The 23537-nt window shown below is 48.0% G+C and overlaps 1 protein-coding gene across 1 annotated transcript; it reads right to left on the reverse strand.

The window, feature by feature from the left end:
* Positions 1 to 7775: 7775 nt before the first annotated feature.
* Positions 7776 to 21126, reverse strand: KRR1 (KRR1 small subunit processome component homolog). Its single transcript, XM_065412728.1, has 10 exons — positions 21035 to 21126; positions 14213 to 14388; positions 13760 to 13894; positions 13307 to 13432; positions 13129 to 13212; positions 11845 to 11901; positions 10929 to 11099; positions 10711 to 10788; positions 10477 to 10570; positions 7776 to 8496 (listed from the first exon to the last, which is right to left on the reverse strand). The coding sequence occupies exons 1-10, from the start codon at positions 21105 to 21107 to the stop codon at positions 8354 to 8356; spliced, it is 1137 nt and encodes a 378-aa protein (XP_065268800.1). The 5' UTR covers positions 21108 to 21126; the 3' UTR covers positions 7776 to 8353.
* Between the last annotated feature and the right edge of the window lie 2411 nt (positions 21127 to 23537).

Genomic DNA, 23537 nt, shown 5'->3' on the forward strand with positions numbered 1-23537 from the left:
CAGCCCCACAATGTCTGTTTCCCCTAACCCCTGCCTCCTGATCTGGCCCGACAGGCGCTGTGAAGAAGGCAGGCTCTTTCTCTTCCCTATCATAGCTGGGGCTGGCCAGGTGCAGCTGCTTTGCTCTAGCGCCACACACCCTCTGGTTTGTTCGCTGTGGCACAGAATTGCCCCAGGAGTAATACTAAGTGTTCCTTTGCAACTGTGCAAAGTGGTACTATTCAGCTTTGGGTATTCACATACTGTCTTTACTCTAGGAGAGTCAATGTCACTGTGCCAAAGTTTGGATGGACCTTATACACTCTCACACTCCATAGAGTAGGCCATCCAAGACTTGATGAACACACTTAAATAAATATTTTAAGAGAAAAACAAGACATGTTTTTTAACGCAATCAATTTGATATAAGCCAATCAAACGTTAACAAGGATACAACAATAATAAAGCAGTATGCAATGCACATGTGGTTCTGAAGAGATTGAGCAGCATTGGTCCAGTAGAATGGTTCTTGCTTTGTATGCAAGTAATCATGGGTCCAAATCCCATCTACTCTTTCACAGACATGGGGGAAATGTACTTTATGAGGTCTATTACTTGTGGTATGTAGGTGGCCAGACTAAATGATCACTAAATGATGTTCACTTCTGGCTTTAAAATCTACGAATCTCAAGAGTATGAATGGAATGCTAGCCAGTTGGTTACTCCTGGGAGTTTTATTTCAATTTAATCTCCATTTACTGAAATAAAATAAAAAGGTCCTGAACACGTTTACAAAACAAAAGGTTTAATTAAGAGAAAGGCCTACATACATTTATTAGTCAAAGAAAATGAACCGAATATTATTATGTCCCTTGGGTATGTCTACACTTACCTCCGGAGCGATCGATCCAGCAGGGGTCAATTTATTGCGTCTGGTGAAGACGTGATAAATCGACTGCCGAGTGCTCTCCCATCGACTCTGGTACTCCACCAGAGCAAGAAGCGTAGGCAGAGTTGACAGGGGAGCGTTAGCAGTTGACCTATGGCAGTGAAGACACCACGGTAAGTACGTCGACTTCAGCTACGTTATTCACATAGCGGAAGTTGCATAACTTAGATCGATTCGCCCCCCAGTGTAGACCTTAGAAATAGCAAAAACTGGAGTAAAATGGCTTAAAAATGAAAGTTAAGAGAAGCTTTATATATAACTGTAGTGAGTCGGTGTGGCTCCCCTCCTGTCCTGAAGAGGGAGCACCACTGCAGACACAGTGGAGTGGGTGGGCCTGTGTCCCCCCCTGCCACCCGCACTCACGGGTGGCAGGCTTCCCCCTCACCCAACGGTCAGGTAGGAACCTGAGCCCCTTACCTGTTTGCCTGCTCAGCCCCTGCTCCAGAGGGCCTGAGCTACTGAACTGTTTGCCTGCTCAGCCCCTGCTCCAGAGGGCCTGAGCTACTGAACTGTTTGCCTGCTCAGCCCCTGCTCCAGAGGGCCTGAGCTACTGAACTGCTTGCTTGCTCGGCCCTGCACCAGAGGGCCTGAACCCTGAGCTAACTGACTGTTTATTCCGTGAGTAGGGAGTCGGTGTGGCTCCCCTCCTGTCCTGGAGGGTTGAGCCCTGGTCCGAACCTTTTACACGTGGCGCCCAACGTGGGGCCTGCGAGCCCCTGCCCCTGTGAGAAGGGGCTAGAAGGGGAGTGGCCGTTGCCCCCCCCCGTTTCACCAAGGAATGGATATGGAGCGTTTATTCCAGTTACTGACGGAGAGTCAGGAGCGGCAGCAGACGGCCCAGCTGCTGCAGCAGCAGCAACAGCAGGCCGCTCAGCTCGCGCAGCAGCAGCAGCGAGATGCCGCCCATCTCCAACTCCAACAGGAGCAGCATACGGCCCAGCTGGAGCAACAACAGCGGTTGGTACAGCAGTTGGGAAACCAGCTGCAGCAACTGCTGGTTACGCTCCCGCACCCCGTGGCGGGGCCAGCGGGGGATGCCGCGGGGATGCCGCGTTTGTCTGCTCCCCTTCGTCTGACCAAGATGGGTCCGGACGATGACCCCGAGGCCTTCCTGGTCACCTTCGAGCGGGTAGCCCTCGTCGCCGGGTGGACCAGGGACCAATGGACTACCCTCTTGGCCCCCTATCTGACCGGGGCAGCCCAGGTGGCCTACCGCGAATTGGCGGCAGAGGAAGCCCGGGACTATGACCAAGTGAAGGCCGCCATACTGGACGCTCTCGACGTCAGTCCGGAGACCTTCCGACAACGGTTCCGGAGTCAGACTTACCCTCCCGGAGCCCGACCACGGTTGGTGGCCCAGGCCCTAAAAGAGACCTGCCGGCGATGGCTGCAACCCGACACCCGGACGGCGGAGGAAGTGACCGAACAGGTTATACTAGAGCAGTTCATACACACTCTACCCTCCCGGGGACGGGCCTGGGTGCTCCGCCACCGGCCGGCGACGCTGACCATCGCGGTATCACTGATGGAGGATTTCCTCGCCGCCGAAAATGCAGTGGGTCCCACCTTCCGACGCCCCAACGCGGGGTCCGAACCCGCCCGCGGCGAAAAGAAGGGGAACCGCCCGAGCGAACCGAGGCACCCCGAACCCCGGCCCGACTCCCGCCGCGAGCCCCGCGTCCGGCACACGGAGTCGACCCCTCGGACAGGGCCACCGGCCCCGGGTCAGGGGCCCCCAAGTGCTCGGCAGAGCCCCCCCCGGAGCCCGAGTCGAGTGGGACCCCGGAGCAGGCGGCTTGAACTCGGTCCCTGTTTCGGTTGTGGAAAGATGGGGCACCTCCAGCGGGACTGTCCAGAAATGGATTGCAGTTATGGACAAGTGTGGGCGGGCCAAAATCGAGCCCGGCCAGCCCTGAACCCCAAGCTGACAGTCCCGGCGGCCGTTGGGGGGAGAACCACCCAGGCTTTGATCGACTCTGGCTGTGGACAGACATTGGTCCGGAAGGAGCTGGTACCGCAGAGCGATACCCGCCTGGGGTGGATCTATTTACAGTGCATTCACGGGGACGTCCGACCCTACCCCAGTGCCCAGGTTTCCCTGACTATCGCGGGTGTCACCCGAAATCTGGTGGTCGGGGTAGCTCCCCACCTCGCCTACCCCGTGATCCTGGGTCGGGACTGGCCGGCCTTCGAGGAAGTGCTTTGTCCAACGGCGGCCTTGGAGGCCGATCGGCTGGGGTCCGCCCCCGAGACCACCGAGCAGGTCGCGGCGACCGAGGTAAACGGAACAGACGAGGCGGGGCGGCAGCCGGAGCCCGCCCTTCAACCCCGCTTTGACACCGACTTCTGTCGGGACCAGCAAGAAGATCCGACCCTCAGCCGATTCTACGAGCAGCTCGCAGCAGTGGACGGGAGTGTCACGGACCCCCAGCAAGCCAACCAATGGCCCCATTTTGAGCTGCGCAGAGACCGCCTCTACCGCGTGGACCGTGATCCCCGCACCCGGGAACCACGGACCCAACTGATGGTGCCCCTGTGTCACCGGCGGGCCGTGATGAAGCTAGCCCATGATGTGCCGGCCGCCGGACACTTGGGGCAGGAGAAGACCCTTGCCCGGATCCTGACGCGCTTCTTCTGGCCGGGAGTCTACCCGGAGGTGAAGAAATATTGCGCTTCCTGCCCAGACTGTCAGTTGGTCGCGCCGCCCGGGATACCCAAGGCGCCCCTGATCCCCATGCCGTTGATGGAGACACCCTTCGAACGGGTCGCAATGGACCTTGTGGGCCCGCTCCCGAAAAGCACGGCGGGGTTTCAATACATTTTGGTGCTGGTAGACTATGCCTCCCGGTTTCCGGAGGCCATTCCTCTGTGGAGTATTACCGCCCGGACCATCGCCGGGGAGTTGATGAAGATCTTTGCACGGGTAGGGCTGCCTAAAGAGATCCTCACCGACCAGGGGACGAACTTTACCTCCCGACTGTTGCAGCATGTCTGCGCCCTCTTAGGCGTCAAACAACTCCGCACCTCCGTCTACCACCCGCAGACGGACGGGTTAGTGGAGCGGTTTAACCGCACGCTGAAGGGAATGTTGCGGAAGTTCCCAGCAGAGGACCTTCGCCACTGGGACCAGTTCCTGCCGCCCCTATTATTAGCCGTCCGAGAGGTGCCGCAAACCTCGACAAAATTCTCCCCGTTCGAACTACTGTATGGGCGCAGACCGCGGGGCCTCTTGGACCTGATGCGAGAAACTTGGGAACAGTCGGCTTCTCCCGCCCAGGGCCTCTTAAAGTACGTCCTCCAGTTACAGGAGTACCTGACCCAGGCCGGGGCCCTGGCACGCGAGAACCTGAAGTCGGCGCAGGAGCGCCCGGAGCGGACTTACAACAAGGGGGCCCAAGTCCGGGAGTTCCAACCCGGGGACCGAGTCCTGCTCCTCTTACCGTCCAGTGAGTCAAAACTGTTAGCCCGCTGGCAGGGGCCTTACGACGTGGTGCGCAAGGTGGGTCCTGTCACCTATGAGGTACGGCAACCGGATAAACGCAAGGGGACCCAACGGTACCATGTGAACCTGCTGAAGCGGTGGCATGACCGGGAGGGCCTCTTAATTAACCCGTACCCGCCCGAGCCGGAATTGGGACCCCGGGTGCCCTCGACAGATGACGACCCGGTACCCCTGCTAGGCGACTCACTTACGGAGGAGCAACACAAACAGGCCGGCTGTCTCCTGCAGGCCTTCAAAAAAACCTTCACCGCAGTACCAGGTTACACGACCCTGGTCAAGCACTCGATCCTGACCGAGCCTGGGAAGGTGATTCGAGAGACGACCCGGCCTCTGCCATATCGGGTGCGCGAAGAGGTCGAGGAAGAGGTAAGGGCCATGCTTGCTCTGGGCGTCATTGAGCCGTCCCAGAGCGAGTGGCGCAGCCCGGTGGTCCTGGTGCCCAAGCCAGATGGCACCCGCCGCTTCTGTATCGACTTTCGGAGGGTAAACGCCGTCTCCCACTTCGACGCCTACCCGATGCCCCGCGTAGACGAGTTACTGGGCCGTCTAGGGGAGGCCCAGTTTATTACCACCCTCGACCTCAGCAAGGGCTATTGGCAAATCCCCCTCGACGAGGCTTCGAAGGAGAAAACCGCCTTTGCCACCCCGACTGGGCTATACCAGTTCACGCGGATGCTGTTCGGGCTCCATGGAGCCCCTGCCACCTTCCAGCGACTGATGGACCATCTCCTACAGTCCCATCAGGACTATGCGGCAGCCTACCTCGACGACGTGGTCATCTATAGTCGCCGCTGGGAAGACCATCTACCCCGGGTCGCGGCAGTCCTGAGATCCCTGCGACAAGCAGGCCTAACCACCAACCCCAAGAAGTGCCGTATTGGCTGGAAGGAAACCACATATCTCGGCTATACGGTTGGGGGCGGGTGCGTCAAACCCCTCGTGGGAAAGATCCAGGCCCTTCTGGACTGTCCCACCCCGACAACCAAACGACACGTTCGGCAGTTCCTGGGCCTCGCTGGCTATTATCGTCGGTTTGTTCCCCAGTTCGCGTCCATAGCGGCGCCCTTAACTGGGCTCCTGACTAAAGACCGCCCCCGGCAGGTACAATGGACCCCAGAGTGCGAGGTCGCCTTCCGGACGCTTCAGAAGTGCCTCTGCCAGGAGCCGGTTCTATACAGCCCGGACTTTAATCGCCCGTTTATCCTTCAGACCGACGCCTCCGAGGTGGGATTGGGGGCAGTCTTATCCCAAGAAGTGAATGGAAACGACCACCCCGTGCTATACCTCAGCAGGAAGCTATTCCCTCGGGAGCGGAATTACGCGGTCGTAGAAAAAGAGGCCCTTGCCGTGAAGTGGGCCTGTGATGCCCTCCGCTTCTACCTCCTCGGAGCACCGTTCACCCTGGTCACGGACCACGCCCCCCTCCGGTGGCTGATGCGTATGAAAGATAATAACGCACGCATCATGCGTTGGTACCTGGCCTTGCAACCCTATGCGTTTACTGTGCAGCATCGGGCTGGCAAGGACCATGCAAACGCGGACTTCCTATCCCGCCTAGGGGAAATGGAAGGACCTGGCCCCGATACGCGGAAGTCAGTCTTGAGAGGGGGTGTGTGTAGTGAGTCGGAGTGGCTCCCCTCCTGTCCTGAAGAGGGAGCACCACTGCAGACACAGTGGAGTGGGTGGGCCTGTGTCCCCCCCTGCCACTCGCACTCACGGGTGGCAGGCTTCCCCCTCACCCAACGGTCAGGTAGGAACCTGAGCCCCTTACCTGTTTGCCTGCTCAGCCCCTGCTCCAGAGGGCCTGAGCTACTGAACTGTTTGCCTGCTCAGCCCCTGCTCCAGAGGGCCTGAGCTACTGAACTGTTTGCCTGCTCAGCCCCTGTCCCAGAGGGCCTGAGCTACTGAACTGCTTGCTTGCTCGGCCCTGCACCAGAGGGCCTGAACCCTGAGCTAACTGACTGTTTATTCCGTGAGTAGGGAGTCGGTGTGGCTCCCCTCCTGTCCTGGAGGGTTGAGCCCCGGTCCGAACCTTTTACAATAACCCTCTACAACTAGGGCTCAAAAAATTAGGTACTTATCTTACAATGAACTCCAAAGGGCAAATCTCTGCATCATGCCTCATTCCCTTTAACAACCTTCAAGTTCAGTCTGATCAAGTCATCTGATCAGTTTAATCTCCACATTAAGATTTTCTAAGGTTTTTAGATATTCCCTCTGAGTCATCAGGTCCTCGAAGAAACCAGTCACACCTACTCACTCGGAAAGTTAAATTAAGAATTGAGACTTAATAAAGGGCAGTTCTGTTGGTGTCACCATATGTTGCATGATGTAGGTATGCTACTCTTAAGAAAAATAAATTAAATGGTAACCAATAATTTTCACGAGTTAATTAGTAAGGGTAAAAACTAAATTTTAGTTACGCACTGCTTTGATACTGCCATATCCTTGTTCAACTTTGATCAGCTTAATAATTGTTCCAAAATTCTTTATTTTTAATGGAGAAATATATACATATACATAAGTACTTCTATTATTGAGTTCCATGTGGGCTTGCCAGTTGAAATCAAAGTAGGGCCATTCTATGGAAGCAATCCACTTGCACAGAGCTCATTATAGGGCCTACACTTAGGCTAGGTCTACAATAGAAACAATTTGCCAGGGCGGCTAGCCCGACAAACCCACCTAGCATAGACCCTGCTTATACCAGTAAAATAAGCTATACCAGCAAAACGATTGTATGCCATCATATAGCTGTAACTACACTCGGACTTTTGACAGTATACTTGTGTTGAGAAAAAAAAAGAAAACCCACACCCCTAGTCAGCATTACTACACTGGCAAGTTTCTAGTGTAGACTTAGCCTTAGTGAGTGAAGTTTAAATTTTTTAATTTCAACTTTATATGCAACTTGAAAATGTAAAAAGTACCTCCACATCACCACTCCTTTTCTGACTTATTTGTATTGGTTAAACCTTGTTTCCTAATGCCATTTTATAAATAAATAATCACATATGGCCAGCGCTGGATGATAGACCATCATCCAGGCCACCTATTTTTTTTATTAGTATGTTTCTCAAGCAGTTACTTCTCCTTCAGTATTTTATTCCCTTGGCCCAGAGTTAGGGTATAAAATGTCAGTGTCACGCACTGAAATTTGCATTCTTATAATGCTTAGTTTGTTTCAAATCTGCTTCCAGAAACTGAAGAAATTAAACAAGTGTCTTATGATAGGTACCTGCGTACTCTACATGGAAACAATGCCACATACATTGCAGTCACGTTATAATGTGTGGAAGACAAATAGTTAAGAAATACACACCACACGTATGAAAAATAAATATTAGCTCTGATAAACAGAATGACATATAATATATAAAAATACAACTGGTTGCTTTTACAAAAGTTATCAGATTTAACATCTCCATATCTGAAGCTTGTTATACAGTGCCAGTCTGTTAGAGAAACGTTTCTTCAAAAAAACCCAAAACAATCCTCTTCCCCTAACATATTCCTGTCAAATTCTTATGGCCTGATGTTTAGCATTGTGTACCAACCCCCCTTCCCCAACTTGCTTTTTGTATTATGCAATACTGAAAACCTTCATGTAAGGTTTAAAACTCCTAATCGCTCTCACACATATGATGTGAATGGTGAAAAGATACTATTGTACCTTTTCAGTTGTTTATGATGTGACGGAGGATACCAAATGATTTTCTTTTCAAGCTCCAAAGATTTTACACTGCTTATTTAGGTCCATAAATCCCCAACATATTCTCTTTGTCACAAACGTGTTTTTGAATCTTTTCATCAGTGTTCACTGGCAGTATAGCAACGCTGATAACCCCAAGTCTTAAATCTTCAAAGTACGAAAACAGTTCCTTTGCAAGTGTAAAAGAAATGCAAGTGTTCCAGCTGGCAAATCATTTCTTCTTCTTCTTTTTCTTTTCATCTGCTGCAATTTTTAATTTAACTTCTTCCACTGGAAGTGCTCCCAGCTTCTTTTTCTTTGCTTTCTTCACCTTTTCCTTGATTGCTTCAATATCAATTTTTGTTTCAGTAGAAGCTACACAATAAAAAACAACATACAAATATGAGAAACATCCCTCTTAATTTTTTTCCAGTATCTACTGGAAACAGTCTACAAAATGATTCCATGTTTATACACAATGAGCTGTGTCTAACAATGAACACAGAAAGAAAGAGATGGGGGGATGGCAGGTTGGCATGTGTGTTTTTGTCTTCCCCAGCCAGTGGCCTGTGCAAGCAGTGATTTTAATAAAAGGGTTTTAATACCACATATAAACCAGAACCGTGGGATTTCCTGCGCCTGCCTCTCTCTTGGGCAGAAATCATGAGATAGGATCAAGTGTTCTTATCTCACATAAGCTACTTCCTACTTGAGCATAGGATTGAGCTGACATTTTTGGATCTCAGTTCTTCTCTTTAACTTCAAAAATGTTTTTGTAATTTATTTTGGAAGGCTGAGAGATTTACATTAAGTATACCCAGTAGGTAAAAGTAGAGCTGGTAGAGAATTATTTGACAAAATCTTTTTTCATGAGAAAAATACCCATTTGTCAAAACCTAAACTGTTTGTGCAAAAGGGTTGGTTTTGATGAATTTCTTGTTTCTACATTTTTTGTTGAAAAAAGTTTCAAAGTTGCCAAAAGTGTCCCATTTCAACATTTTCTAAGTGAAAAATTCTGATTTTCAGTCAAAAACAACTTTTTGTTTAGCAAATTAAGTCGTAGTAAAATGTTAAAAATAAAGAAGGTTGAAATGTAAAAGTTTCAAAAATATTGAAACAAACATTTCGATTGATATCAACCAAATTTTTTTTTCCAGATTGTCTATTTGCAAAAAATGTTAGAGTGTGACCTTTAGTTCCAATTCAGGATGGGATACTTTTTCAGCATCTCAATTTTTTCCCTGCCCTGCCCTTGAGCTCCTAGCCAGGGAGGCTAGCTCCCAGCCCCTCCCCTGCTGTTCCCGCTCGCCGTGCCGGCAGCGCGGCGGCGTGGCTGGCTCCGGCCGGGCGGCGTGGCTCAGGGGCAGATTTACCAGTGAACACAGGGTGCCCTGGCACGGGGCCCCCCAACAGGGGGCCCCTGGGCCGGGCACTCGGGCAGCTCAGCACCAGCACACCCCCCATGGGGAGGGGGGGACGGGCTGCACTGCGGGGGCAGGGGAGCAGGCGGGCAGTGGAGGTGGCGGGAACACTGCGAACATGGGCGGAGGACTCAGAAGGAGCACCAGGTGGCCGCACAGCCGGCTGGAGAGAAGCAGAACTTTGAAGGAGAAAGCAGGCTGCCCCTGCTCCTCCTGAGTCCTCCACCCATGTTCGCAGGGCCGCATTCCGATAGGGGGTGGGGTCCCGGGGGGGCGGTTAGGGGCGGGGGTCCCGGAAGGGGGCAGTCAGGGGACAAGGAGCAGGGGGGGTTGGATGGGCCAGGAGTTCTGAGGGGGGCAGTCAGGGGGCAGGAGCCAGGCTGCAGCCTTCCCTACCCGGCCCTCCATTCCGTTTTGGAACTCGGATGTGGCCCTCAGGCCAAAAAGTTTGCCCACCCCTGCTCTAAGTGGTGTCTTTATGTTTCAATCATCAACCAAGTATGATTAGCAAGCTCATCTTTTCTTTTAATTTAAAGAAACTGTTAAAGTGGAAAAATCAGCAGACCTTCATAGCTCCTATTCTAGCGCACAGACTGAAGTAGCAAACACACCTTCTGCATGCCTGATGATCCAGTAGGTCCTCGCTAGCTTTTCTCCCAATGTCACTCTCTACAGTCGACACTTTGTTACACTAAACATTCAAAGGCAGCACTGCTGTAGGCTGCTTCATCTATTCCGTTGCCCCATGCAGCTCCACTGATGGATTTAAATAGTGAGGGGGCCTTGCACTGAACCTCCTCACCCACAAGGTGAATTTCATACTTAATGCTCCATATACCTCGGTTGGCTAAATAGCCACCAACCAAAGGAAAGTAGCTTTAAAAAAAAAAAAAAAACAGTAGAAAGGATTCTAGAGACAGGAAACAAACATTACCTTTTCTAGGTTTTACAACTAGCTTTTCCTTGGGAGGGATAAAAGCTTTATTTCTTTCCTCTTGTCTCCTACTAATGGCTTCTGCTTGTTTTGCCTAAAATACAAAAAAAAAAAAAAAAAAAGGTCAAACACTTGACTTACCAGTCACATCAGACAAAATGAGAACTGTACTGACCAAAAAAACAAACCCATTTTCTTTTTGCTGAAGGCTGAAACAAATCAGAACTACCTTACCTTTATCTCTTCCACCCTCTTTCGTTTCTTCTGGCTTTCTTTCAAGAAGTATTCACCACTTGCCAATTCTTTATCAACCTGTAAAAAACACATTTGTGTGTTAGAGACTGATACTGAGGAAGCATCCGGCATCAACTGATTAATGTTCCCAATTAGTTACGAGCAAGATTTCAGGACCTTTTATCTTTCCTGTCGAATTATACAAGGCTTAGACTGACCTGGCTTTCTGGTTGCGGAGGTGGGAAAGGCGTGTACTCCTTCTTAACATTTTTCTTCTTTGGCTCCTTGCGTTTGTTCAAGTTCTTGTGTTTGAACTGAGGCAAAAATCGTTCCCAACTTTGTGTTCTTAGTTCAGGGTCCTTTGACAGCTCCCGTTTAATCATGAGAGTCTTTAATCATTTCAAAATATTAAAAAGAAATATTATTTAAAACATAAAATTGACATACTTCCTAAGTTCAGATATTTAAATACATAGGCGAATCACCTACACTCACAAGGAAATTCGGTGGTTTAAGCAGGAGCAGTCAAACATGCGAGGTAATTACACCTCTACCCCGATATAACATGAATTCTGATATAACACAGTAAAGCAGTGCTCTGGGTGGGCGGGGCTGCGCACTCCGGCGGATCAAAACAAGTTCGATATAACGCGGTTTCACGTATAACGCGGTAAGATTTTTTGGCTCCCGAGGACAGCGTTATATTGAGGCAGAAGTGTATGTCTCAAGGAGTTCGTTCTACAGGGGCTCAGAGACATTAACAGTACCAGGGAAGCCGCCTTGATATAATATTAATGAGTATCAAGCTGCTAATCATGGAGACACACAGACGAATATGCACTTTTCCTTTGGTGCTTTGTCAGGTACTGTTATGATTACACTGATTGTGTACCCTAATACACAGAAGTATATTCAAAGCAATATACTACAAATGTTTCTTTAAAAAATTTCATTATAGGAGAAACCCTCAAAATAAAGTATCACAGGAATACTTAATTTATAAAAAGCTGTATCAATTAAGGTGCCTTGTGACAAGGAACATACCTTAATACAGAAAAATAGACAAAGATGCAACCCCTTACAAAATGCACAGTAATGTACTAGCCTTAATATAATATACCGGACCACACCCACCTTTATGTTATATATGGGATGAATATTCTTCATAGTGTCCAGGACCACTTTTCTAACCTAGGTTTAAAAAAAAGCAAGGGGAAGGGAAAACACAATCAATATTCTAAATTATCGTAAATGAAAGTCCTAAATATACAATGATTTCTTCAAACTCCTTTGCACAAGTGGAACTTTAGAGAAATATTTTTCTCTAAACCTTTTTGAATTACTTATCTTAAAACTAAATACTTAGTAGTTCCCCATAACAAAAGTAAAAAAGTTTCAGATAGAAATATGATTTTTAATTTTTTAAGTGATATCTTCAATTTTAAAAAGGCACAATTTACCACCACATTTAGATTTTTATCAAACAAATGGTTTACAATACCCACAATCAACAGAAAGGTTTCCACGAATGGTGTTATAATTCCAGTGGAAACAACTGCTTATAACATTCTCCTGCAGAGCTCGCAACTCAAAACAGCACTCAATCTGACAGTGAAACCAGTTTCACTGACTCTGAAAAATACTGGTACTCATATACCTTTATATTTATTATCATCGTTTGTATTACTGTAGCACCTAGCAGCCCCTGCCACGGACCAGGAGCGCACTGGGCTAGGTGCTGAACACAGAACAAAAGGATGGCCCCAAGGAGCTCACACTCTAAGTAAGAGACAATAGATGGATGCAGACAGAAAGACAGGGAAATACAAGGAAACAATGAGACGGTGTTGGTCAGCTTGATAAGCAAATGTCTCAGAGCAATATTTCCATCCTCATGAAACTCATGTATTTCTGCATTGTTTCTGCCCCTACTGTGTTTGATGTAGGTTGACCCACTTACCTTTCCTGCGATCAGACCGCTAAAAGCAGGAAGGGGTCAAGTTGAGTGCAGATCCACATGCGACAGTCATGCAAATTATTCAACGAGTTAATGTGCATGCCAAAAAATAATTTGAATATAACTATCAACTTCACCTGATGGTTAAACACTCTGTGCCCCAAGTAATGGCAGGGATAGCACATGGAAGGCGGGTGAGTACTGGGGTAGGTCAGATGGAGGCTATCTAGGGATGCTTGGGTTGGTTGGTAAGTGGGTGGGTGCTGGAGGGTTTAAAGAATGCTCAGGTTGTTGGGATGAGGAGTTGTCTCGGAAGTAGCTACGTGCTAGCTAGCTGCTGGGGGTGGGTAGGAGCTGGATCCTAGCTGGAAGGTTAGTGGGGGTTGTGGTGGGATGGGGTGGGGTGGGGCAGGGCTGGTGGTAGGGGTCTATTAAAAAAACTAGTGAGTTCTCTCTCTCACCTCTTTTAGCCCATTAAAAGGTCCCAGAGCTGAAACAGTGTTCCCCTGAACCATGATATAACAGTTTGTTAACAGTTCCAGAGCCTACACAAAAAAGGGAATAAATAAGTATAAATTGGTGCTTAGATAAACAACTTCACACAATTAAGATCTTGATTATTACATTTGTAAGATGTACCTTCAGAGTGGATCCTTTTGGCCCAATGAGTCTTTGTCTTCTTTTTATAAATCTCTCTCTGTTTCTCACTAGAGACCCTATTTTAATGATGTCACACGCAGTGTCATCCTGAAGGATGCGTACTGCCTAAAAAGGAAAATCAAAGCTATGTTAGAAATAAAAGAGAAGAGCAAACATATAGGCAATCAGCACTACCACCAGCACTATGTCATTGTGAGCACAAATTCATCACTTATTACTAAATGAAAGTCAACTGAACACTCTGATTTAAACACAGTTTCAGTATTCCCAGATGTACTTTTCTTTTGAAAATTATATTTTATTCTCCACAACTGACTTTATTTGAAAATCATAAACTTCTTTAAAAATAGGAATGTAAAATTAACATAATTTAATATAGATAAAATCGAAATACTAAATAGTTGATATAAATTAGTGGCTTTAGCTACAAACCTGTTCAAATGGAACACTTCTTGCTAAAAGCTTTATTAAGTCTCTTGCCCTGATGATCACATATGGATCAAAAGTCTTCTTAGTTGTGGTGACAGTTATACTACCTTCAATTAAGTCCAACGTCGCATTCACATGCTGCAATATTTATAAAGAAATTAAAAATAATGGTCAATCACACGTAGTCAATTGTCAGAAGAAAACATTACTATTTTTATGCTGGGTGCAGGTTTGATTTCTAAACTGACTGTCAACTTAATACATTAAAATAAGAGTGCAGAATTCCATTCTAAATTCTTAAAATATGAATATATTAAGAAATATATACTTAAAATATTGTGAAAGTAGTGTATTTTCCTGTATGATTTTGCTTTAAATAATTAACATTATGTGTAATAAATCTTTGAAATGGCATAAAATAAGTTTATTTCATATATATCTAGGAATTATTCATACATGTTCATTCAAGGCTTTCTGCACCAATGGCCAACATTCTTTCAAGTAAGCTTCTCTGTATTTCGGAAACAGAGTTGCAAAGCTGCTTTCTTCCAGAAGCCCTCTAGGATTATCTTCTCTTGTAAAGGCTGGTTCTTTCCATCCATCAGGAACAGTGAGAAGTTCTGACTCATCTACTGTTACAAATAAAAAAAATCACTTGATTTAGAGTGCTTTTCCCTGCAACGACTAGTTTTTTTCCCATTTAATGATTACAAAAGGAACTAGATTAACAGTCCTAAATCTTGGGGTGGGTGGGTCTGATTTTTGGGGCGTGCTGAGTATCAACAACTCCCTCTGAAATCAAGAGTAGCTGTAGATGTACAAGAATATTAAAGGAGGAGCTTAAATTCCTCTATTTATTCAAGGAGCAGATAAGGAAGGTCAGCGGCAATGAAGACCTATGGATAAGAGAGGCTTCAATCTTTGGTAGTCTGTTTGTTCTGCTTAACAGATATTATAATAAAAACAAATGATTACCAGGCAGACAAGTTTAATGACAGTGTGTAGTTATTAGACATTTTTCTGTGCAGAAAACAAGAAAATAAGATTTGGTGACAGACATTTGTGGGCTAATTTTTATTTAGTCATTAGGGCGAGCTCTGAGGAGTGGGAATCCACAATAAAATTATTTAGTGTGTTGTTCAAACTGAGTAACTTAACATTTCTTTATTATCTGGAGTGGTTTCAGGGCCGGCGCTTCCATTTAGGCGACCTAGGCGGTCGCCTAGGGCACCAGGATTTGGGGGGGGCGGCATTTTGCCGCCCTTGGCAGCAATTCGGCGGCAGGGGGTCCTTCCGCTCTCCGGGTCTTCGGCGGCAATTCTGCGGCGGGTCCTTCACTCGCTCCGGGACCCGCCGCCGAAATGCCCCGAAGACCGGGAGCGCGGAAGGCCCCCCCCCGCCGCAGAATTGCCGATGATGACCGGGAGCGCAGAATGACCCCTGCCTAGGGCGCCAAAAACCCTGGCGCCGCTCCTGAGTGGTTTAGAGAGGCAGGTGGAAAGGACAATCTGCCTTTAAGCACCTCACTTTAATGTTACAAAATAATTCATACCAACATTGTCAAAAGTTCCTCATAACTGGAGCAATTGGTGCAATAGAACTCTAGCAATCAAACCTGTTACACTGGTCTACAATTTTTGAGAAGTCGGCTGCTTCAGAGATAAAATGTGCTATTTATTATGTATTTTGATGTGCTGAATTCAAATATGACAATTAAAACCACTGATTGGCTACTGTTTCTAAGATATTTAAGTTTTTACATTTTATGTCTATGTATATTGTGTAGATAGTAGAGTTTTAATCATAAATTGTAAACCTAGGTCTTTTCATGTGTTTATGGTTGCTTTACATGATAATATTTCACCTGTCCTGTTTATGTAACACTTTAAAAATCAGCCAAAGGGTTATATAAATAAAATTTATTATGAAACAAAAGGCAAAAAACTATTATGTACATACTTTAGTCCTATTCAGTGTCTACTCGGCGCTTCTTGGCTTGTCTCTTGTATTCATTAAATGGAGCATTTCTTGTCACTGTCCAGCAATAGTCTGCAAGCATTGATGGGCTCCATTTGCCCTGATAGCGTTTCTCCATTGTTGCAATGTCCTGGTGAAATCGCTCGCCGTGCTCGTCGCTCACTGCTCCGCAGTTCGGTGGAAAAAAATCTAGATGAGAGTGCAAAAAATGTATCTTTAGTGACATGTTGCAACCAAGGCTTTTGTATGCCTTGAGGAGGTTTTCCACCAACAATCTGTAGTTGTCTGCCTTGTTGTTTCCGAGAAAATTGATTGCCACTAACTGGAAGGCTTTCCATGCCGTCTTTTCCTTGCCACGCAGTGCATGGTCAAATGCATCATCTTGAAGAAGTTCACGAATCTGAGGACCAACAAAGACACCTTCCTTTATCTTAGCTTCACTTAACCTTGGAAATTTTCCACGGAGGTACTTGAAAGCTGCTTGTGTTTTGTCAATGGCCTTGACAAAGTTCTTCATCAGACCCAGCTTGATGTGAAAGGGTGGTAACAAAACCTTCCTTGATTCAACAAGTGGTGGATGCTGAACACTTTTCCTCCCAGGCTCCAATGATTGTCGGAGTGGGCAATCTTTCTTGATGTAGTGGGAATCTCTTGCACGACTATCCCATTCGCAGAGAAAACAGCAGTACTTTGTGTCTCCAGTCTGCAGACCAAGCAAGAGAGCAACGACCTTCAAATGGCCACAAAGCTGCCACTGATGTTGGTCATAGTTTATGCACCTCAAAAGTTGTTTCATGTTGTCATAGGTTTCCTTCATATGGACTGCATGACCAACTGGAATTGATGGCAAAACATTGCCATTATGCAGTAAAACAGCTTTAAGACTCGTCTTCGATGAATCAATGAACAGTCTCCACTCATCTGGATCATGAACGATGTTGAGGGCTGCCATCACACCATCGATGTTGTTGCAGGCTACAAGATCACCTTCCATGAAGAAGAATGGGACAAGATCCTTTTGACGGTCACGGAACATGGAAACCCTAACATCACCTGCCAGGAGATTCCACTGCTGTAGTCTGGAGCCCAACAGCTCTGCTTTACTCTTGGCTAGTTCCAAATCCCTGACAAGGTCATTCAGTTCACCTTGTGTTATGAGGTGTGGTTCAGAGGAGGAGGATGGGAGAAAATTTGGGTCCTGTGACATTGATGGTTCAGGACCAGAAGTTTCATCCTCTTCCTCGTCTGACTAAAGTGAGAATGATTCTGGTGCATCAGGAACCGGCAGTCCTTCTCCGTGGGGTACTGGGCGTATAGCTGATGGAATGTTTGGATAATGCACAGTCCACTTTTTCTTCTTTGACACACCTTTCCCAACTGGAGGCACCATGCAGAAGTAACAATTGCTGGTATGATCTGTTGGCTCTCTCCAAATCATTGGCACTGCAAAAGGCATAGATTTCCTTTTCCTGTTCAACCACTGACGAAGATTTGTTGCACAAGTGTTGCAGCATATGTGTGGGGCCCACCTCTTGTCCTGATCTCCAATTTTGCAGCCAAAATAAAGGTGATAGGCTTTCTTAACCATAGTGGTTATACTGCGCTTTTGTGATGCAAAAGTCACTTCACCACAAACATAGCAGAAGTTATCTGCACTGTTCACACAAGTACGAGGCATCTCTGCTCACTTTGGCTAAACAGAAATGTGTCCCTTTGCAAAATCAAACACTGACAAATAAGAGAGCACGTCACTGTATGATTTCTAGAGCTGATATCGGGCAATTTGTTCAGCAGAGTGATGTAAGCTTCGTTATGATTGCATCATCCATGACTTCTAGGAATAACATGATGCAATTCATATCATGTATGACGCAATACTAGCGTCAGATTGCATCATTCATTGTTTTGCCTAAAAAGCAAGTACTGTCCAAACCCAGTCATAGATTTATTCATAGATCCAGTCAAAGATGTATTTTAGTCATTTCTGGTTTAAATTGAGATCCCTTCCCTTTATAACTCACTTATCCTCCGCCATTCCCAAGTCAAGGGTCATATATACTGACCCAATAGCATATCTTGAAAACTAGAGCCAATCAACAATTTTAAGCATCATTTTCGTTCTCAGTGACTCAGAATTAGTAAAGTTTGACTACATTTATTTCAGAAGCATTTTGGCTGTAGAGCAGTGTTATCGGTGATGGCAATGAGAACACTCGCATTGCTAAATATTATGTATGTGACGAAAGGTAGGTCTACACTACTACTTAAGTCGATCTAATTTGTGTCGCTTGGGGGGTTGCAAAAGAAATCTCCCTGAGCGACGCAAGTTACAGAGACGTATGTGCTGTCCACACTTGCGCTATGTCAGCAGGAGACGCTCTCCCACTGACATAGCTTCTGCCTCTCACAGGGGTGGAGTAACTGTGCTGATGTAGAACGGCATAGAACGTCTTCACCAGACACACTGCAACTATGCCAATGTAGCGCTTCTAGTATAGACCTGCCCTAAGTCTGCAAAACTAGGCCTTTATTTAGTGTAGTGTTTTAAAACAAACTGTATTCCCAAATGTTTGGCAAAGATGACCACCCCAGTGGGAGTGGGAAATTGGTATAAATGAGGGAGAAAAGCAGAAAGCAGACAGTAATTCAAAATAATTAAAGACAGCCCTTCACCTCTAACATTTAGTTTACAGAGGACTGGATAATTCTTGGCCCATTTATGTCTGAAATTCTTGGTATTATTTGCTTACAAGTAACAAGGAAGTATTTGAAAGACAGAAAATCCATTAGTCTCCATGTCCCCACCCTGCTTCCTTTCTCTGTAACCAACTATTGGTGTCAGATATGATCTGAAGGTATATCTATACTTACAGTGGTGTGTAGAATACAGACACAGCACACCCAGCTAGCATGGGTATAAATGGCAGGGGAGATGGTGAGGCACAGCTTCAGCAAGTAGAATGCCCTGTATGCCTGAACCCTCAGTGTATGTACCCTACACGGCTCTCTACATGCCCCATCAGTGCATCACATGTCTACACTGCTATTCTTATCTGTGTAGTATCCTATCACCTCCTTGCTGCCAGAGCCTTTACCCACCACAGTGAAAGGCTCTGGTAGGGGAGAGGCAGCACTGCTTCCCCCCGCCAGAGCCTTTCACTGCAGTGTGTAGCTAGGATTCCCAACTTTCTAATTTTTGAAAATCAGCCCCCCCCATCCCACCTCTCCCCCAAGGCCTTGCCCCTTCACCAAGGCCACACCCCTGCTCTGCCTTCTGCTCACTCCTCTCCCCTCCCTACATTGCTCGCTGCTCTCCACCTCCCTTCCTCTCCCACCAGCTGAACCATTGCTCTGGGGGGAGGTTGCCCTGGCTGAGCAGGGCTGGCATGGGTTCATGACCTGGCACACCCTCCCCCCCCCGCAGTAACTGGACTTTTGGTCTCCAGTTAGTACATCTGGAAACCCTATCTGGAGCTACATATGTAGAGATAAATGTAAACACAGTCTGCGTAAGTGTAGACATGGTCTGCGATACACCCCTGGGGCCTGACCCCGGACAAGGGTCAGTCATTATAAATGTTATCTGGGGATGTCTGCGTGAGAAGCAACTGGGGTGAAGGGATTCAGATGCAAATTTTGATTTTATTCTGTTTATTATTTTGGGGGGGAAAAAACAGAAACAGGAAGCCATCCATGCCCACCGTACACTGAGCATCCCTACTAGCCACCCACCCTGGACCAGTTATAGCCCTGTATCATTACCACACCCACTACTGGTAAATCCCTGTGCACACTCATTCTATGTCATGTCCCATTCCTGGCATGACTACAGAAGTGTAGTGCCACTGTGACTCTGGCTTACACTTGCCCCAAACGGATGTAGAGTAGACACTTGTTTGTACTAACACCTTGTAAGAGCAACCATTGCTTACAAGCAACATTTCCCCTGGAAACACTTTCCCTACTGTGAATTGTCCAGTTGGTAATAGCAACATAACCGGCGCATAAGACCAACATTTGTGACATTGTGATGTCACATCCAGGGGGGAGATGTGGAGGCATGTAGAGGAGTTACCCCCCCAAACTGCATCTTTCCACTCCCCTCCTCACCCTGGCCCTTCAGCACAGCTCCAGGCACACTGCCCTGCCCACTTGCCCTGCCTGACAGAACCTCCATGGAGAGCATGTGTAGGCGGGAAGGTCTGAAAGAGAGGAATTGGGGGGAGGGGAGGGGGGGAGAGACAGGGAACTGGGATCAGAGGAGCACAAACACAGCTGGAAGGTTTCCTGCTCCCTTCCCCAGCATGTGGGGCTTGTGAGCAGCAGAGGGTTGCTATATTGCGGTGGGGAGTATCAGGGACCCCTGTGCACTGAGCTGTCCCCTCCATTTCAGTTGCCAGTGGCAGCATGTGGGTGTACTGTTTTGCAGTGGGGGGCCAGGTGACCCCCCCCTCCCCAGGCCACTACCCTGTGGGGCCTCTCTACTGTCCATGCTAGGAGCCACCCCTTTCCCTCTCCCCCCCATTGCAGGCTGCACACAGTGCCGTCCCCAGCCATCCATCCCTTGCCAGGGTGGAGCATGAAGCTGCCAGAAGGAGCATCCTCAGCAGCTGGGCTCACTCAGCCCGTTTGCCGACTAGGGGCTCCCCTGCCCCATTCCGCCCAAAACTTGGGGTTCCCACACCCGCCAAGGTGAAACACCCGTAACTCTTCATACGGCTTTGGTCAGCCGCTTAGGAGCAACATAGCAAAAGAGCACCGAAATGTTGCTACTAAGCGTCTACTGTATTGTTCCCGCCCATTGACTCTCTGCCTGCAGCCCACGTGCAGGGCACAACACACGGCATCTCACCGCTGATGCTCAGGACAGGTCCCCGAGCAGCACGGGCCAGGTGTGCATGTTGCGGGGGGGTGGGGAGGGGGGGGGGCAGGGCTAGCCCGGCAGGGGACGGGGAGCTGGGCTGGCTCAGGCAGTGGATCCTGGCTGCACATCCTGGGGTGGGAGTGTTAGTTTTCAGGTCTCCACGTGCAGCTCACCCCAACCGCACCAACTGCCTTACAGCAGGCCGCGTGCTCACCCTTCCCCCCACACAGGGATGAGCGCGAGCACAGCCCTCCCCGCAGCCCAGAGGGGCGAGCACGCGCGCAGGCCCCCAGAACGAGGCGGCGGCAGCAGCAACGCGCCCCCCGCGGATGCGCGCGGAGGGGTCCTAGGCCGGCGCGCGGAGCCCAGGCCGAGCCGTCTAACCGCTCCGCCACACACGACTCCCGCTCGGATCCCGACGCGAGGCTCCCCTTTACCTGCTTTCTTTTTGCTCCGGTCCTTGGACGCCGGAGCCACCTGGCCGCTCTCTGCTTTCCTGGGGGCCGCCATGTTGCCGTCACCGCTGTGACCTCTCACCCCACGCACGAACGGACGCTCCGCGCGGTCTGGGCCCCTCCCCCCCGAAGCGTGGTCACTACAATCCTGCGGCTGGGCCAGTCGCGCTGCATGCTGGGGCTTGTAGTCCCCCCAGCCTGCGTGCCGGGCCGCGTGGCGCGCGCAGGCTTAGCAACTACCGCCTCGGGAGTCGGACGGCGGCCAGCTTGGGTCTCGCGCTGCCTAGCAACACCATCTGGAGCGGCTGATCCATCCGCCCAGCCTTTGTTGCCAGGGCCGGCTCTGCTGTTTTTGCTGCCCCAAGCAGCGCGCCGAATTGCCGCCGTGGACGGTGGGGGCAGTCTGTGTGCCGTTAGGGCGGCACACGAGTTTCCTAGGCAGCTTCTGTCTTCAGCCGCAAGACAGAAACCGGCGAATTGCCGCCGTGGGCAGCTGAAGACAGAAGCTGCCGCCGAATTGCCGCTGCCGCGGAAACGCACGTGCCACCCTAACGGCACACGGACTGCCCCTGCCATCCGCCGTGGCAATTCGGTGTGTTGCTTGTGGTGGCAAAAACACACGGACTGCCGCCCCTTGCAGATTGCCGCCCCAAGCACCTGCTTGGAATGCTGGTGTCTGGAGCCGGCCCTGTTTGTTGCTCTGCACCTGGAGGTTCTCTCCAGGGTAGCGAGGTGTTTATTGGGTCCCCAGCGCTGAAATATCCAACTTAGCACCGCCAAAGAAACCACAATCTGGCCGTTTCTCTTTCAGTGGACCCAGAATGCCGAAAGACAGGTTGCTGAGCTGAGGATTTCATCAGGGCCGCCCAGGGGGGGCAAGGGGCCGCAGGGGCCCCCAAGTGAATATAGTATTCTATAGTATTGCAACCTTTTTCATGGAAGGGGCCCCTGAAATTGCTTTGCCCCAAGCCCCCTGAATCCTCTGGGGGGTCCTGGATTTCATCACATGACATAATCTTCAATTAAAGATTAATTTTTAATTCTCAGAGACTCCAGGACAATCCTGGAGGGCTGGTAACCCTATGAAGCCAAGGAATTGAAGACACGTTTGCTTTTAATCCTGAAGTTGTGGACGTGTATGTTCATCTTTGTGTTTTCTGGGAACCTCTGAAGGCCTCATAGGAAAAGTAAAGCAAATGAACACTTGCAATAGCTATTGTTCCGGGGAACAATGTGAATACTCTACTAGGCTACAAACCATGAAAACAAATCACTAACGAAAATAAAAGAGCAAGAGTGCTTAAAAAAAAAGGTGATTCCCCCCACCCTGAAACTTAAAAAAAATTAGTTTTTGATGAGAAAAATTGATAAAATTTTACTTTTAAAGAAAGGAGAGGAAGATAACGAAGAAACATAAACCAAAGGATTTTAGGATTTTAACATAAACGAAAGTTTTCTGGCAAAAATTTGGATTTTTTTAGTAAAGGTATTTTCTATAAAAAAAGAAATGAAAATTCAGCTCTCTCTATAAAAGTTAATTAGCGAGATGACACCTCTTCATGTACTCTGCTTTCCTGAAAGAGTGGGAAAGTGTGGGGACTGGTGGACTGCCAAATGTGATTAAACTATTCTAGTACTCCACTTAGGGTATATTTATACTGTGCTGCTGTAGCGTGTCTAGTGAAGAAGCTCTGTGCTGACAGGAGAGAGGTCTCTCATCAGCATAAAAAACCCACCTCCCGTTGACATAGCTCTGTGCACATGAATGCTTATGTCGATGTAACTTATGCTCAGGGGGATGGAATATTCACACCGCTGAGCAACGTAAGTTTTGTCGACATAGACTGTAGTGTAGACATAACCTTAGTCTTTGACACAGTTATAATTAAATTTCACATGCTGGTAACATGCTTACTGTACACAATGCACTATATTCTGTACTAAACCATTTGAAATAGCATACAACAGAGTAGAATGTAATCTTCAGATTTAGATTTAAGTCCTTAAAAGTAACATACATGTTATAAATTGCCATCAGTATACTGTCATTGTAATATAGCCCCAGGGTTTGATACTTGTATATGTGTAGCTAAACAAATAGAAAAAGACAGCAGCAGCACCAAGTGGATTGCTGCTGACTAACAGCATGACTGACTGCGGCAGCATTGCAGGATGTGGGTATTGCAGCCAAATGATCAATGAGTAGGGTTACCAGATAGCAACTGTGAAAAAACGGGACGGGGGTGAGGGGTAATAGGCGCCTATATAAGAAAAAGTCCCCAAAAACGGGACTGTCCCTTTAAAAACAGGACATCTAGTCACTCTATCAATGAGTCATCATGGTTGCATTTCCACAGGGTAGTATGATCAAGCCGTTATAGGTGTTGCCTGTGCTGTATCTCTTCAGAAGACAGAGGACTAAATTCTGAAGTGTTGTCAAAATGGCAACTTTATTTTAACAAGGAGTCCTTGTGGCACCTTAGAG

This window comes from Emys orbicularis, chromosome 1, assembly GCF_028017835.1.
Source record: "Emys orbicularis isolate rEmyOrb1 chromosome 1, rEmyOrb1.hap1, whole genome shotgun sequence".
Lineage (NCBI taxonomy): Eukaryota > Metazoa > Chordata > Testudines > Emydidae > Emys > Emys orbicularis.

Excerpts from the sequence above, each read along its gene's own strand:
- KRR1 (XM_065412728.1), bottom strand. The coding sequence starts at position 21,107 with ATGGCGGCCCCCAGGAAAGCAGAGAGCGGCCAGGTGGCTCCGGCGTCC. Across the intron at positions 14,389-21,034 it reads CCGGAGCAAAAAGAAAGCAG|TAGATGAGTCAGAACTTCTC; the intron begins GTAAAGGGGAGC and ends TATTTGTAACAG. Across the intron at positions 13,895-14,212 it reads AGAAAGCCTTGAATGAACAT|CATGTGAATGCGACGTTGGA; the intron begins GTATGAATAATT and ends TAAATATTGCAG.